This window comes from Chaetomium strumarium (genome assembly GCF_033439665.1).
Source record: "Chaetomium strumarium strain CBS 333.67 chromosome Unknown B0T15scaffold_3, whole genome shotgun sequence".
Classification (NCBI taxonomy): Eukaryota; Fungi; Ascomycota; class Sordariomycetes; order Sordariales; family Chaetomiaceae; genus Chaetomium; species Chaetomium strumarium.
This window is the reverse complement of record NW_026944431.1, coordinates 3,855,938-3,871,773: the sequence shown is the minus strand read 5'-3', so window position 1 is coordinate 3,871,773 and position 15,836 is coordinate 3,855,938. Positions and strand designations below refer to the sequence as shown.

General features: G+C 58.8%; 5 protein-coding genes across 5 annotated transcripts; 1 reads left to right on the top strand and 4 right to left on the bottom strand.

Moving 5' to 3' along the window:
- Nucleotides 1-924: 924 nt before the first annotated feature.
- On the bottom strand, nt 925-2,688 carry B0T15DRAFT_180862 (2-nitropropane dioxygenase). Its single transcript, XM_062862307.1, has 3 exons — nt 2,294-2,688; nt 1,918-2,179; nt 925-1,857 (listed from the first exon to the last, which is right to left on the bottom strand). The coding sequence occupies exons 1-3, from the start codon at nt 2,304-2,306 to the stop codon at nt 999-1,001; spliced, it is 1,134 nt and encodes a 377-aa protein (XP_062723292.1). The 5' UTR covers nt 2,307-2,688; the 3' UTR covers nt 925-998.
- A 382-nt stretch (nt 2,689-3,070) lies between these two features.
- B0T15DRAFT_510777 (Dihydropteroate synthase-like protein) lies at nt 3,071-4,869 on the top strand (the record flags this gene model as incomplete). Its single annotated transcript, XM_062867877.1, has 3 exons — nt 3,071-3,502; nt 3,574-3,782; nt 3,876-4,869. 3 exons carry the CDS (start codon nt 3,071-3,073, stop codon nt 4,867-4,869), a joined length of 1,635 nt encoding a protein of 544 aa, XP_062723291.1.
- Nucleotides 4,870-5,615: 746 nt separating this feature from the next.
- Nucleotides 5,616-7,654, bottom strand: B0T15DRAFT_180858 (uncharacterized protein). Its single transcript, XM_062862306.1, has 2 exons — nt 7,286-7,654; nt 5,616-7,095 (listed from the first exon to the last, which is right to left on the bottom strand). Exons 1-2 carry the CDS (start codon nt 7,383-7,385, stop codon nt 5,774-5,776), a joined length of 1,422 nt encoding a protein of 473 aa, XP_062723290.1. The 5' UTR covers nt 7,386-7,654; the 3' UTR covers nt 5,616-5,773.
- Nucleotides 7,655-8,364: 710 nt separating this feature from the next.
- On the bottom strand, nt 8,365-9,234 carry B0T15DRAFT_180841 (uncharacterized protein). The gene has a single exon (XM_062862305.1). It carries the CDS (start codon nt 9,045-9,047, stop codon nt 8,454-8,456), a length of 594 nt encoding a protein of 197 aa, XP_062723289.1. The 5' UTR covers nt 9,048-9,234; the 3' UTR covers nt 8,365-8,453.
- A 714-nt stretch (nt 9,235-9,948) lies between these two features.
- Nucleotides 9,949-10,767, bottom strand: B0T15DRAFT_180832 (uncharacterized protein). The gene is made up of 2 exons (XM_062862304.1): nt 10,578-10,767; nt 9,949-10,470 (listed from the first exon to the last, which is right to left on the bottom strand). The coding sequence occupies exon 2, from the start codon at nt 10,300-10,302 to the stop codon at nt 10,021-10,023; it is 282 nt and encodes a 93-aa protein (XP_062723288.1). The 5' UTR covers nt 10,303-10,470; nt 10,578-10,767; the 3' UTR covers nt 9,949-10,020.
- Nucleotides 10,768-15,836: the final 5,069 nt, after the last annotated feature.

The following is a 15,836-nucleotide window of genomic DNA, read 5'->3' as shown; positions in this document are numbered from 1 at the left end:
GAAGTGACAGCACTGCTGCACACTGGACCAAGCACCCGGAAGCAGGCAAGAGACGAAACAGAACGAGACCCCATCGCAGTTGGCCGCTGGGATGGCCGTCTCGAGTTAGGTTGGCTGGCGTTGGGCTCGGACGACCCGGTCAAGCATCGACGGTGAGAACTCAACTTGTAGAAGAGCCGGCCCCGCCATCACAAGAAGCAAGCAAGGAGTAAGAGCAAGCGAGTTTGGCCCTCCGTCTTGCCATGGGTCTGATGTGTCACAGGGATGCAGCAATACCGGGCAAAGGGGAGGGTCAACCCACGGCCAGCAAGCTGCGGGCAGATGTCCAAAGGCAAGGCTTTGGAAGCATTGCTATTTTTCGGGGGCAGGATATGCACCGGCCGACCTCACTATGGGGGAAACGGTCCCGTCGTTTTATGGCCAGTGCTTCCCAGACATGCGCCGTTGCGGGCCCGCTGGCTTGGGGCCCGGGTGCGACGCGGGTCAGCCGAGTGCACAAGTTCCGATGAGGGGAGTAGTACCCCAGCCTCCGCGGACTGCAGTGTTTTGTGTTCATGCGGGGTTGGGCGACCCGTTTCCGACCGCAACATCCAAACCCGTGGTAAAGTGTTGGCGAGTTTCGGAATCCGGTCCCGCGACCGGGCCTTGGCCCGGATGCCCCGGTTCGAGGCCCCACTTTTCCCGGATCGCTGACCGGTGCCGGCTCGAGAAACAATGAACTGAACGTTTCACTGGGCAAAGCAATGGGACAACCTGGAAACTCCTTCAGTCCCTGGCCCCCCAAACGTCCAAAAAAAAACAACCTAACGAATAACTTCATCCTGAAAGAGCAATTATCCAATGCTGCATGATGACCTTGACCCAAGCAGAACCAACATGGCAATCAACATATCAACACAAGAAAGGCTCGGCAAACGTGACAGCATGGTATCAGATCAAAACAATGGGCTCATTATAAAACTCCAACTATAAATACACTTCCCTCCATCTATAGCGTCTTATAGCTTCGACTCCCGCGCGAGGTACGAGTTGCCCTGCTTGAGGCACGCGGTCGCGTCGTCGATGAACTCGTCCACAATCTGCTTCGCCGGCTTCTTGTCGTTGCAGACCGCGGCGCACTGGCCCATGAGGAAAGGGCGGAACTGGTCGAGCAGGTCCTCGACGTCGACATCGTCACCGGCGCTCTCCTTCAAGCCCTTGAGGGCGGGCGTCTGCTCGGCCTCGCCCGACATGACCTTATCCAGGTCGGCCTCGTAGGGAAGCTTGCCCTGGGAGGTGAGCTCCTTGATCTCCTGCTGGCGCTCCTCCTCCCAGTTCATGATGTACGGATTCTTGCGCACGCGCAGCGGGCGGCCCGTGAAGATGAGCGTGCGGACGGTGTCGTCGAAGCTCGCGGTGCGCACGGCCTCCTTGTGCGACTCGGGCGCGCCGGCCTCCTCGGAGAGGACGAAGCGGGTGCCTACCCAGACGGCGCTGGCGCCCATCATCAGCGCAGCCGCCAGCAGCTGGCCGTTGTGGATACCGCCTGCGGCAATCACCTGCACCGGCCTGCCGGTGAGCGGCGACTTGTGGCCCTTGACGGCCTGCACGACGGCGGGGATCAGGACGGTGGTCGCGATGTCGCCCGTGTGGCCGCCACCCTCGCCTCCCTGGGCGCAGATGATGTCGACGCCGAGGTCCAGGCACTTCTTGACGTGCTTGGGGTGGCCGATCATGTTCATGTAGATGATGCCGTTCTTGTGCAGCTTCTCGACGACGTGCCTGGGGGGAACGCCGACGGCCGAGACGAAGAGCTTGGCGCCCGACTCTATGATGATGTCGATGAGCTGGTCAAGCTTGCCCTTGGTGTAGTCGTAGCTGTGAAGCGCAGATGGTCAGCCTGGGTCGTCGTGGCCGTGGCGCGATGTTTGGACCTACTTGGTTTTCCGCGCATTGCCGCCGACCTGGGGCAACAGCAGGTCGACACCAAAAGGCGCCTTCTTATCATGCAGATGCGACTTGAGCTCGTCGATTTGATCCTTCAGCATCTCGGGAGTGTAGTTGATGCCGCCCAGCACACCCAGACCACCGGCATTTGTGACCGCCGCGGCCAGCTTGGGACCGGCGGCAACGTTCATGCCGGCGAGGAGGATGGGGTGGTTGATCTTAAAAAGATCAGTGATCTCGGTGCGGATTTTCTCTGTGGGTGCGACAGGTTAGCCATGCATGCCGTGCCGTCACATGTCGCGCATAGTCAACAGCGCGCACATGGCGTCCCCAGGAGCAGCATCACTGGTTGCGAAAGGGAACTTACGAGGAGAAGCCATGGCGTCGACTGATTTGCAAACACAGTGGTATCAAAAGCGAAGCAAAACCCAAAGTCACAAGCAGATGCGCTGTTCTAGGAGAAATTGGACGGAAGGAGGCGTGGTGGCGTCGCAAATACGGTCTGGGGAATCAGCCATCTTGAACCCGGGCTTGCCAGGACAATGGGCCTTGTGCCGAGGTTGCCCGCCGCTTCACGCTAGCCTGTTTTGGGAAAGGTCCGCCCGGAGGAAAGTGCGGAGGAGACCCGCTCGTGACCCGGTGCCGAGGCACGGCGAGGTCGGCTCGGTTCATTTACTCGACGAAGCCGATCAATAACGTTGCCGGTAAGTGTTGCGGTCGAGATGTCTGGTCCTCGTTCGAGTAGGACGCAAGGTTGTGGATCGATGATTTGGGGAGGAGCGGCCAGTTCCAGTTCTCTCACATTGTAACCTCAACCCCACATTGAACCAAACCTGTGATACGCCTTTGTATTGCAGCAGCAGCATTATCCGCAGCAAGGTAGTGAACCCCTTTTCAGCTGAGCGACAACACCATTGAGATGGAACTACTTGCGGCGGATTCACCATCAGCATCGACTTTGACGGTAGCCGGGTCAAACGGAAAAGGTCAACCGTGGGCATGCACAAGGCTGAGGATTCAGTCAAGCGCACGGCCTGCGCATTCAACTCGAGGCAACCCTAACCCTCTTTCTGATGGACTGTGGATCCAGCCCTACGCTCACAACACCGGATTCTGCGCTCAATGACCTCAAGATGAGTTGAAAATGAAGCGTCTCTCACTCACCTTGTTCGGGCCACTGAATCAGCCACAAATACCGCCGTCGCGTGTGCGGCATGTATGTCGCTGCGGCCAGACGCTGCGCGTAAGCAGGATCGACAGCGGCAGGCGGTTATTTTCAAGACGTGCGGCCGACTCGCTCCCCTTCAAGAGATACACGCTGCCGCAGAAGTACAAGCCCGGCACAAGCATTATTGACTTGCCAGCAAAGATGAGTGGCGCCCCCCAAGAAGCGCCGCGCAAGCGGACCGCGTACATCGCTCTGGGCAGCAACATGGGCGACCGCATCGGCTGGATCGAGAAGGCGTGCAAGGAGATGGACGCGCGGGGGATTAGGGTGAAGCGGACGAGCAGCCTGTGGGAGACGGAGCCCATGTACGTGCTAGACCAGGATAGATTTGTCAATGGTGCCTGCGAGGTTCGTCAGCCCCTGTGCCTTCTCTGCGTCCCGCCTGTGAGCCTTGTCCCGAGACTAAGGCGTAGCTTCAGGTTGAAACGACCCTGGAGCCTCTCGAGTTGCTCGATGCGCTTCAGGACATCGAAACGTCATTGGGTCGCAAGAAGCTCATCGACAAGGGGCCTCGCAACATCGATCTGGACATTCTCCTCTACGAGAACCTCCAATTCGACCATGAGCGCCTCAAGATCCCTCACATCAGCATCCCCGAGCGGGAATTTGTCCTCCGTCCCCTAGCCGAGTAAACGCTCCCCCCCCACCTTCCCCTCCCCCCTATCTAAGCCCTTACCCCATAGGAACAAGACCATGAACCTAACTCACTTCCGCCGCCTAGACTCATCCCGGACAAACCCATCGACCCATCGCGCCCTTGGCGTCTCACAGCCGACTACCTCTCCGCCGTCCCGCCGTCCAAAACCGCGGCGCTCACCACCATGACCCCGCTCTCGCCGCACCACCCGCCCATCCAGGCGCTCAACCCGTCGCGCAAGACGCACGTGATGGCCATCCTCAACATGACGCCGGACTCCTTCTCCGACGGCGGCGCCAACAACCCGCTGGACCATTCCGCCCTCCACCAGACCATCACCACGCTCCTCGACGCCGGCGCGACCATGATCGACGTAGGCGGGCAGTCCACCGCCCCCGGCGCGCCCGAGGTACCGCTCGAAGAGGAACTGGCACGCGTGGTGCCCGCGATCCGGCTCATCCGCTCGTCCCCCGCCCTGGCCTCGCGCCCCGTGCTGATCAGCGTCGACACGTACCGCGCCGCCGTGGCCGAGGCGGCCGTGGGCGCGGGCGCCGACATCGTCAACGACGTCTCGGGCGGCTCCATGGACCCGGCCATGCTGCCGACCGTCGCGCGCCTCGGCGCCACCGTCTGCCTGATGCACATGCGCGGCACGCCCGCCACCATGAACGCCCTGGCCGAGTACCCGGCCAGCGAGGGCGGGCTGGTCGCGGGCATCGCGCGGGAGCTGGTGGCGCGCGTGCGGGCGGCCGAGGAGGCGGGCGTGCGGCGCTGGCGCATCGTGCTGGATCCCGGGTTGGGGTTCGCCAAGGTCGGGCGGCAGAACGTCGACGTGCTGCGCCATCTGGACGAGCTGAGGAGCTGGCCTGGCCTGCAAGGGTTGCCGTGGCTGGTTGGGTCGAGCAGGAAGAGCTTTATCGGCAGGGTGACCGGGGTGCCGACGCCCAAGGAGAGGATCTGGGGCACGGCCGCGACGGTGGCGGCTGCGGTGCAGGGGGGTGCCGATGTGGTGAGGGTGCATGATGTGAGGGAGATGGCTCAGGTGGTGGCCATGGCCGATGCGATCTGGAGATATTAGTTCGTGAATCCGGGGTCTGGGCGGGATATTCAACATATGGTGTATTTGCTGTGCTCGTTTGAACTGTATTGTACATTTTCAGGGTCGGCAAGTAGGGATGGGGATAAGGGGCGAAGTGCTGTTTGACTAGGGACGGGGCGGTAACGGACAGATTCCACAGTAGGACCTCTTGGGGAATTATCGAGCACTTGAATGGTGGGTGGTGAATCTCAAGCACCGCTGGTACCTGCGCTATACCCGGTCTGGACTTCGGAAGCCGATTTTGATGGGCCTTCATCCCATACGCTCTTGGGCTCGGTGATTCTAGCACTACCCATCCTGATCCCGGGGATCTTTTCCGTTAATATAGCAAGGAGAGATGCATCGAAACACAGTCTCTGCACATGCATACATACATGTTCAGACTCGAACCCCTCGCGCGGCTCGTGCAAACCCACTGGCCGTTGTCCACTGTCCACGGTCACTGTCACCGTCACTTGTCCTTCGTGGCTCAATGTGTCATGACCCTAAGTTGTTGGACGCCCCATATGTCGTATCCTCCAAGTCTCGTAGCGCCGTAACCGACCTCGGCCAGGCCCACGAGATCTAGTTTTGTGCCGATGCCATCCTCTCGATGTGTCAATGGGTGACCCTTAGATGCCGTCCCTGATCACAAGGCCGAGTGAATAGAGTAATGGTTGCATTGTGCGCGAGCCCGAGAGTAGAAAACAACATTCCGCCGGTTGGGTAAGAATATATCTTTCTGCGGTATGACAACTTGGATGTCTCCAACAGTAAGACAAGGTTGACTATTGCGTTCTATCCATCGTCTCGCTCTTCCGTTCTTAGGTAATCAAGCATGCTATCCATTCTTCGTTCCTCCATTCTTCGTTCCTCCGTCCCGAACCAAGCACGGATCGGCGCGCTATAACTCGTCCGGCCGCTTGTCCGTCTCGACAGTGATAAACCGACCCTCCCCCTTCCTCTGAGCCCTAACATGCCTCTCCACCCTTCTCGCGTAGTCCACAATCTCCCAATACCGCGCCGTCTCCGCCGGTTGGACGTCCTCCTCTGGCAGCCGGTACCCAGGATGCAACACCAGCGTGGTGATCTTCCCCCAAGCGCCCGCCCAGTCCACCATGTCGCCGCCGTCGGTCTTGGCGCACAGCGCCGGAAACCACGCGCCACAGCCCGAGATGTCGAGGTATTCCAACCCGTACAGGCGCCTGCTGAGCTGCCGCAGCACCACGATGGCCTCGGCCCAGTCGTCGTCCAGCGAGTAGCTGTACACGGTGGTCCCGCCCCACGCCAGGCGAGCGCCAGTCTGCGGCGAAGTTATCGTCGTCAGCTTGGCGTTGGGCGTGAGGCAGGGCTCCGGCCAGAAACCCAGGCTGAGGTGCGTCAGCCCCGGGAGGTGTGTCGCGAAGGCGAGCAGCTGTCGCCAGGAGACCTTCTGCGAGGATGCTGGGTCCAAGGCGAGCGAGAGATGGGTCAGGCTGGGGAGCAGTGGGCGTGGGATATCAACGGCCTGCGGTTCTGGCGCGTCCCAGGATTCCTGCGGGTCGATAATGGATTCCGGCTGCGGTGGGAAGAGCAGGTCGGATAACTCCCGCAGCTTCAGGGACCGGCCGAGGGACCAGGACAGGTCGAGGAAGTGGATGCTCTCGTTCCAAACGCTCGGGACGAGCGCCGGGTCGTCCTGATACTCCGGCACGTCCGGTGGTGGGAGCAGGACAGCCTTGAGATCCCCAAGCGATACGCCCTCGCCGCTGTACTTGGCGAGGTAGGCAATCAGGGCAACGCGCAGATGGGCCGGCAGTTCATACAGATGGTACCGGCAATACTCCTTCTGCCACTCCCATGAGCGAGCGAACTGGCGGAGCACGATGTCGACAAGGCTCCTGCGTGCAGGCAGGCTAACTCCCGGCATGGAGCGTTGCTCACGGTCCTTTCCCGCGTCGGCTTCAAGTCTCCAGCGATGAACGGAATTAGCCTCCGCCCGTTCCGACGCAGACAGCCAGCTGCTCGGTGGGGCCGGTCCTGCCGGAAGCCTGGCGCCGGCAGCGCCCACCCGGAGAGGCCGCCGTGGGCGAGGCGGCGGCGTCTCGGGGATCTGGAGGATCTGCCGGATGGACGGCGGGACTGTCGGCTGAACTACATCTGGAGTTCGCTGCCCGCTGCCGCTCAGGCCGATGCGGCGGAGGTCGGAAAGCAGCTCGTTGACTCCCCGGCCTTGAGAGGTGCCATCTGCAATCCTCCGGTCAGCAAAGAAGTGGGAGGCAAAGGCTGCCATCTCTCTGTCAAGCCCGCTCGGCGGAAAAAGCACGCCACGGATGCATTTGCATCTGGGTCGTGTTCAGACTTCAAACACGACAGCTGGAACGGCTGGGCGCACGAGGCAACGGGTCGGTGCTGCGAACCCCCCGCGGTGACGTACCATGATGGATGCTGCTTCTGCTCGCAGCCGTGCTGCGGAGCAACGCTGGTGCGGTGGACGGTGGCTTGTTGTACTGGCATGAACGCCTCTTCTTCGGCATCACCCTGGCGTGGAGGTGTCCAAGGCGGGTATAGAGGCAGCACGCAGTTCGGGCGTGCACGGGAAAGTTAGGATCAAGTCAGGGTGTATAGCTCAACGAGAACGATGCTAGTATGCGCTTCCTCGTTGGCTCGCCGAGGGAGGTTTTGGTGGGCAACTATGTACCACCAGGGATTCGCGACCGGGCAGTCCATATCATGCCATGAGGATGACGGAAGATGCAGATGGCAGGGGCCTAGGCTAGGGTGGATCTCTTCCAGAAACTGTTGGTCTGTGCACCCCACTCATTTGATTCATGAAGTCTCCACCCCTTGCACAACTTCAACCCGTCGCCGCCGAGACGAGCGCCTGCCTCAGACCGACCCTCGTTTGATGAGTTGAATACCTTACTTAGGACTAGGCAGTGTAGTTTATAGGGATGTACAGGTACGTGTATATACGTGCTTTGAATCATGGCACATGCGGGCGGTGATGGCGTGTCGGTAACAACTTAACAACAACCCGAAGCTCTCAGGTGCACGGAAGAGACAGACAACGGAGAGTGGGGCCCATCTCGTCCGATCTTTCAAGCTCTCTCTAGACCTCACCAAGTGTCCTCTTGCTGTCGGAACTCTTCAGTGCTTAGCAGACGAGTACGTGAGGAGCCCCGTGTCTGCATCGGAACAAACAAAGACGTTTCCACGCCAAGGGCATTGCTTGCGTCAAAGTAAGGTAGAGACGGCTCGCCGAGCCCATGACCTTTTACCGCTTGAGAATGGCCCAGATTGAGCGGCGGCTGCAGTACCCATGCATGGATCGGATTGGGATTGGGATCGGGATCTCTCTCCTCCACACATTGGCAACGCCATCTGATACATACCCAGTGTATGCTACGGTGCTCCACCTTAGGTAGGTAGGTACTACTAGTAGTCAGGTGCCAACATGCGCGAGCGCGGCAACATCCAATGCCCATCGATGCTCGCCTGATTGAGAACACGAAGGCCATCTGAGCTATTCTTGGCCTTTCGCCGGAGGAGGCTTTCGCTAGGCGGAATCCATCCGCTTTGCGAATCGGATACCTTCTCTCGGATCAAGGGGTCGCCCCTGCTGCCTGCTCGGTGCCGAACGTCTTGGCCCGCTTGCAATCTTCGACCTTCCGGCGTGTTTGCCTGGGGCTCTGGGGCATTGCGGTTGTCTCGACAGCGCGGAGTCCTGTGATGTCGGTAGAGCCTTCTCTGTATTCCCACCCCCCCACAACGTCAGGACTGACGCATTTGGGCCGTCTAGGCTCTGCGAAACCTTGTGGCCATGTTTCCGCAGATCGAAACAGTTGTGTACACGGTGGCTTGAGGGAGACATGAAGCAGTCTGCTGCATCTTGTCCAACTCAAGCCACGCGGCAGTGGGAGTGGCACCGGACACTTAGATGACTGCAAAAAAAAAAGCAAAAGAAAAACAAAAAAAAAGCTCAGCCCCAGAACCGTTGAGGTCCGGCAACCGCCCTGTTCTTGCTGGCGACGGGGAAGGCCTCCGGGCAATGACAAAAGCCTTCGTGCCAGCGGACGCCCGCAGTCCAACCGGCGACATAGCAGCATCGGAAGCCGGTCTCCAGCGCCTGTGTGACCAAACATGGGGCGGGTGTGGCGAGAGAGGCCGGCTAGCTTCCAGTTGGCTTGTCTGGTCATCCGGCCGAGATCTCGTGCACAGTGCTGTGCGTTTCGGCTTGTAGGACAGACATGCAATGCCCAATAGCTTAGTTATTGCCACTGGCTCCCCCGTCCGTACAGCAATTTCCTGGCCACTCCCGATCTTGACCGGTCATCTATACAGTGTTTCGAGAACCGCCGAGCGGTCAGGCGAGAGATTCTGGATGTGGCATCGCGAGCCTTCCGCTTGCCGCGGGTCACACATGAGACGCACAGCGGTGTCGTGGACCAGTTGCCGGCGTGCGCTGGAGGATTCTGTGACCAGAGGAAACGCGGCTTGTGGCAGGAGTTCGACCGAGAAGAAGCCTGACAGACCCTCTAACTGGAAGGGATTAGCTAGCGAATCCGGCAGGTCATGTCGAACAACGCTCTAGATTAGGCCGCGGGGGATGCCGTTGAGCAACATGAATCATGCCATGCCTACCTGAAGGGGACTCTCCGGTCAGGAAGCCTTTGCCCGATGAGCGAGGCCATTGTCGGACTGACTGTCGGCAAAGGTGCAACTGTGGTGTTCTGCGGTGGCTGCTCCCAACGGCCCGGTTCTTGTGCGAATGCTCGTCATTCTCTTCCTGGCACCACGGCAGTAACGCATAGGGGCCGCACCCTAGTACACACGTTGAGTTGCGCCGAGCTGCCCCGTTAGCTTGTGTTGCCGGATGCCGGTGCAACATCAAGCTTTTCTCGTTCGGAAGGGGCTGTAGGTAATACTAGTAGTGTCTTCCTTCGGATAGAGAGAGAGGCCCATGGCAGTTTGTTGACTCTCGACCTGCAGGCCAGGGATCTCGTGTTAACTTGGTTCTGGCGTGCGTGTTTTGATGGAGGGCCCCGCTTGGGAATTCCAATGAATTCTGCAGGCTCTTCATGGCGTGTTGCTTGTTGTAACGTCCGTTACACCAAGAATTGATTGGCCACCCTCTCATTTACGGAACCGAACCGAAGTTTGCCAGCTGGGCTAGGTGTTGGTAGAGACACTTTTGGCTCGGCGGGATAAGCCCGTTGTCCTCAAGTGTAGTGTAGTGTGTTGACAATCGCGATTCCGGCTTCCGCGGGCCCCTGAGATGCTGTCAGGCCCCGAAACGAGTTTACCTAGGTAGGGAGCATGCGTGTCAAGGCTTTGGTTCCAGTTGTCAGGGTTGAAACGGGGGTAACTTGGAGGCACTGCCGACCGAGTTTGCCAGAAGGCAGCCCTACCCGACCAGAGAAGTACAGAGCAGATCGGTGCACATTTTGACATTTAGCATTTAACAATGGTATCCGCATCCTCATAGTGTGGAGGGCCATTCACGGATTTACTGCCGTGGGAGAGTCTCGAAAAAAGAAGACCCGGTCCTGCTGCTGTTGGCTCCTGACTATTCTATGCCGGCGGACCGTGGAGGGCGGTGTCCGCCAGACCACGGCAGGTCTACAGAGACTGGGTCAGCGATCTACTACATGACTGCTCAGGTTTGATGGGGCCCCGACATGCACTGCTCCAGAATTAGCAGCTCATAAGCAACAACACGGACTTACGTTCGGATGCGCCGAAGGCTTCAATCGAGATGGCTGGGAGCTGGACTTTTGGGAGAAGGCTCTGAAAGGATACCACGCCGTCAGGAATCGTGGCCAGCATAAGCAACAGACTCTCACCCCCTGTCCAGCGTTCCGTTCCATAGCCGGCCAGGACTGGCGTGTGCGGCTACTGGTTAACGTTGAGTCGTTGATCCGTCTCACGGCATGACAGCGTCGATCTGTATCTGCCGCATCGGATAAGTACCTTCTCGTACCATTCTGTCTCAGGACCCTCTCGAGTGCGTCATAAGCCGTTGCTACTGGCCTGCCTGCCCGCTGTCTGTCTGGATTAGGGAGGTCGCGCGGCCACACCAGCGACGCCGGCAGCAAAAAAGGCCCGTGGAGAGCAAGGGTACCCTATCCTCTACAAGAAGGCGGCACTCAACCTTGGATCAGGGACCATCATCTCACGGAGAAGAAGCTCGTCGGGCAGCAAAGATTACGCCGAAGGCGCACCTTCGCAGCCCATCGGATGACGAGTTGGCAAAGCCACGGCGCCGCGGCATGAGCTACGCTTGGAAGGTGCGCCGCCGTGGCGCGGTAGGCCTATGTAATAGGAGATGTTCAACTGAGACTGGGCCAAAGACTGGAGAATAGAGCTGCAAATACCCCAGTCTGGCCGACATATGCGCTTTTTTATGCCTGACAAAGGCCGGTGAACAATGCTGCAGCTCTATCTGGCGACAGCCTTGACGAGATGGTGTGCTCACTGCCTTTCGTATGTACGAGTGCCATGGCAGAAGGCAGGGCCTTCCGGGCGCCGACGCAGCATCACACATCGACGAGGCTTGCCAAGGCATCCGGCCAGAGCCACTCCGGGGATTTCAGCGGCAACGTCGGAATCCTAGACGGCCCTTGATGATAGACGGGCACGTAGAAGGAGGCCTGGCGAGCAGGCCCGGCTGCAGAGGCTCGAGACGGCTTTTGGACTGTCTCCTCACACCCTCAGGGGGTCGCCTGAGGCGCACCCCACCAATCGTTTCCCCGCAACCGCCGATGGGACTTGGTTGTTCTGACTGTTACGTGGTAACCGGTGAGCTCAATAAACGGCAGGTATCTGTATAAGGCCGCCCCAGCGTCAAATACCCCCGCTGGACGGGACTGATGTCTAGCGTTGCGTCGCTCGGGACATTGCGATTCGGCAATGCGTACCTGAGCTTGCCTCCCACCTTGTGAAGTGCTGAACTTGCATCAAGATATCCGTAGTCGGCTGTCTCGAGAAGTGAAAGCAAGCCAAAAGTCACGCGCTTGACATCCTAGGGTATGAAGCGGATATAGCACGACAAGGCAGCGCACATATTGAGGGCCTGAGGCCGGTGCAGCACTGCAGCCTAGCCCAAGCTAGTCGAGCGGTTGGACGAACTGTAGTTAACTGAATCGGATCGGGCTTAATCTCTCGTTTTCCCGTGGCTTGTCGTGTAGTATTCCGTTCTTGATTGCATTTGCTTCGTGACGGAGGACCTTTCTGCTCTTGGTCCGAGTCCAGTGCAGAGCCATAATGGGAAGGCTGTTGTGGGTGCGCTCGCTGGTTGAGTGGAGCTTCGTCGTTAAATGTGGGAGTGGGGGGCCGCTCCTACCCTGGCAATTGCAGAGAGAGAATCCATGTCCATCTCATGCTAGCTCCACTCTTCCCGTCCATTGCAAGGGCCTCTGCGCGGAAGGAACTTGGCGTGCAATTCTCCACCTCCATTCCTAGCCTCTTCGTCCACAACAGGGCAGTTTGTATCCAGCCCAACATTCGATCATTGTGGGAGTGCTAGCATGGATAAGGTATCCTGAGGAACTGCACCTCGGGACCGGCAGACTACGGATCAGGCCACTGCGTGCTACTAGGTGGAAGCCGGCTTGTCGATCCGCTCCTCACTTTGCCAGTTCACCGAGTAAAGACTCGCGCGCAAATCCCACCACGCAGAAGGAGATCTCATCCGAGACCTGCCTAGGCCCAGATGCGGTCCGTAGTTTTCCGTGGCTTGACCCCCAGGCTTCGATTTTGCGCTATGCCTTATTTTGCTTCTTCACGATCGGGAGACGTCCGATGCGCTGCCGGCTAAAGGCCGCGGCCGCCGACGCGCATCATAGTTCACGCAAGCAACGCATGCGGTGACACCCCCCCCGTGTACAGACTGACAGGTGGTTGAAGGGTGAAACAACGCTGGTCTACCCCAGACAGCTTCATGGTTCGTCCACCGACGTAGTTCAAGGGGGCCTTATTTCGGCGAAAAGCCGAGGATGTTAGGGGGCGAGATGAGGTGTTACCTGGTACAAGATCTGGGGACGGCAGCAAGATGTGGCAAAGGATGGGGGGGAAAGATGTGCAGGATACGCCGTGAGGCGCCCGCTGTGTTGCAGTCGATTCGAGCGACCATCGCAACGGTCCAGCACCAAATCGGTCAACGGCTTGCATGCTGGCGGACCGACAGCCAGCACGACAGACAGTGCGTGATATTACCTAGCACCTACCTGCTGCAGAAACAGATCGTTGGGACAGCATCGCGGAGCAGCCTGGACCCCGAACCGCCGTGCTCGTCTCTTACGTGCGCCCGCCATCGCCGGACGGACGACTGGTGGAAGCACCCACAGCAACGGCCCGATCCGACCTCGCCGTCCGGCCAACGAGGACATTGTTTTGACTTGAGTTGCCCTGCCCTGAATCCGGCGCTTGATCATCGGGTCCGAACGACGCGAATGGGTCTGGAGCCAAAGGGATCGCTGCTCCACAGCACAGCGTTCACCGAGTACGCTTGCGTCTCCAGATCGACCTCGTAACAACAATGAGCAGCGGAAAAGGGTGAAGATTCTGCCAGCCCACGGTGCCGACCCGGAAAGCCGAGCCCCGAGAGTTTCGCCAGCTTTGCTCATCCCCTGACTACGCCTCTGGTCGTGAGCCAATCATCGGTAGATACTTCCCACCGAAGTCACTGAACGTAACGGCCGAAAGAACACTGGATCTGAAACAATGAGCCCAGTACCCTCCACGCGCCACCGAGAAGCTTCGCGGTGTCCGTGTTAGCATTAGATTGGCGGGTGGGTATACACATCGATTCGAAGCAAACGGGAACCTGCACAAGCGATCTTTCCGGATTGCCCGTTCATAGTATGTTCTAGGCTAGCGTTTCAATGCTGGCAGCTCACATCCGCATGCATGAGGCAACACCAGGACTTCCACGCCTTCCTTCTTCGAGAAGGCAAGGGCGGCGGGATATTTTTGGTCCTCGCCGAAACTCCTCCCTTCTCCGGACGATGACGATGCTCGGATAAGGGGCGGATCATTAGGTGCTCTTCGTCTACGCCAGGCGGACAACTCGATCTGTACGTTTCGTCAAGGCCCCAGCACTGTTGTCGAGCAAGGCCCGCTCGACAGCACCCCGAAACCGCGATGCCCATCGGGGACTCCCGCCAAGCTGCCAGAGCAGCTTAGTCTGTCCCGCTACCGAGAGGGGATATTGTAGTATGAGCAAACTGCAGATGGTGAACCAGGGACCATGCTCGAGAATGGTTAGCCCATCGAAGCCTTTTTCACGTGTTCGGGTGAAGGACCCGCTTCCTCGAGTGTGACAACTGCCGGGTGGCTTTGTCTCTGCTTCCGCTGCATGGCTTAGTCGGCCGTTGCCGAATACGTCAGGCTCTATAGGGCCGAAAAGCTGAGGAGCTCCGCAAGGGACGTTCAGCTCCATGCTCCCCTGGAATCGTTGTGACTACGGACACCCATCGACTCGGCTTGCTCCGTCTCCTGAAAGCCTGACCGGTCCGCGCTATGATAGGTTGCGCCGCGGTGACATAATGACCCAATCGTCTATTGTCTGCTTACTCCAGTCCACACCGCGCTTTGCCCACAAGCCGGGATGATCATCTGCGCAGCAAGACATCACGCTCGTCGGTGCTTGAAGGCACCAGAAAAAACACTTCTATTCCAGGTTTGATCAGACATCGCCGAAACCTGTCATGGTGCTGCAGCTACCCGATGGTGGGGCCGTTCTTCGTGGTTAGGAGAGATTCTTCTGCAATCAGAACGGATGTTTGTGGCCTGCTTCTGCTTCAAGGGGCTTAACGGCAGGGTGATTGCATACTTGACGCATGGAAAACGAGGACGAAGAAACTAGCCGAGGTCTTGACTACAACCAAGGTTGTGCTTCGTCTTCCACCACTGACTATCCAAGAGGCCAGTTTTAGGTTTACCCCCTGAGAAACAACCTGAGCCGGGAATCCGTGCTGGATCAGGCAGAGGCAGGCCAGACCGCAGTGATACTCAGTATGCTTGTCGTGGAGGAGTAGAGCTGCGGTAAGCTTGTGTCGTCCTGTCGAGAGGATTAGGACAAGTCCAAGTGTAAGGAAGAGGTATCTTTGGCGAGTGTCCGAGCTTTGTTTGGCCGAGGCACCGACCCAGATGGCCGCCCGGATCGATAGACCTGCAACGGCGGCGGCTCCTTGCTTGGGCTGCTCAGTGCGGTCCTTTGCCCGAGATTGAACTGGCCGAGGGGGACTTGATCGTCCACAAACTTACATGGGCCCGCCTCCGGGTCGGCCGGTACCTACCTAGGCTATGACGGGGATGGATAGAGAGACGCAATCTAACCCCCAGATCGGCTCTTGCCCGGACTGAGTATATCAAGGCTCTGGCCTGGAGCTCTTCCCTGTAGAGACTAGGGGTAATCCAGCTCTGCCCGCCACACCGGCCGCTCTTCTCTAGCTGTTGTCTCAAAAGTCTGCACAACCTCACCTGCTAGCTAAGGGCGGGCTTAAGAAGGCCCAGGAACCCCATATCCAGCTCTCCCGTTTCTTTTACTGGTGCTCTGGGATTCTGTTCGCGATATCACCTCCTTCCCAGGCGCCGGATAGGTGAGGGTCAAGGTACAACCCCCCACCTCTCTGTACCACGGCTCTCTGCCTGGTAGTCATCGGCGAGCATTCTTATTTCGCCGTCACTCCCGTGCGATCCTGCGCACGCCACTACGCCAAAAACCTTCACCACGCCATCATCGATAGAAGTGTCATCTGAGATCCCGCATCAGTCGTGGAGAGCACGAAAACAAAGCCTCTTCACCGGACCAAAGCACGCGGCTACCCACGAAAAGAAGACCAATCGAAGTCCATCCCCGGCATCCCCCCAAGCAGAAGACCGGCACTACCCCCCGGGCAGCTTGACTCATCGTCAGAATCGGGACGGGACGTCCTCGAGGTAAGCGCAAATTTCTGACTCTACTCTCTCTGCGTGTGCATGGC

Excerpts from the sequence above, each read along its gene's own strand:
- B0T15DRAFT_180862 (XM_062862307.1), bottom strand. Across the intron at positions 1,858-1,917 it reads GGCAATGCGCGGAAAACCAA|CTACGACTACACCAAGGGCA; the intron begins GTAGGTCCAAAC and ends TGCGCTTCACAG.
- B0T15DRAFT_180858 (XM_062862306.1), bottom strand. The coding sequence starts at position 7,385 with ATGCCGAAGAAGAGGCGTTCATGCCAGTACAACAAGCCACCGTCCACC. Across the intron at positions 7,096-7,285 it reads CAGAAGCAGCATCCATCATG|ATGGCACCTCTCAAGGCCGG; the intron begins GTACGTCACCGC and ends GGAGGATTGCAG.
- B0T15DRAFT_180841 (XM_062862305.1), bottom strand. The coding sequence starts at position 9,047 with ATGACCAGACAAGCCAACTGGAAGCTAGCCGGCCTCTCTCGCCACACC.
- B0T15DRAFT_180832 (XM_062862304.1), bottom strand. The coding sequence starts at position 10,302 with ATGTCAAAATGTGCACCGATCTGCTCTGTACTTCTCTGGTCGGGTAGG.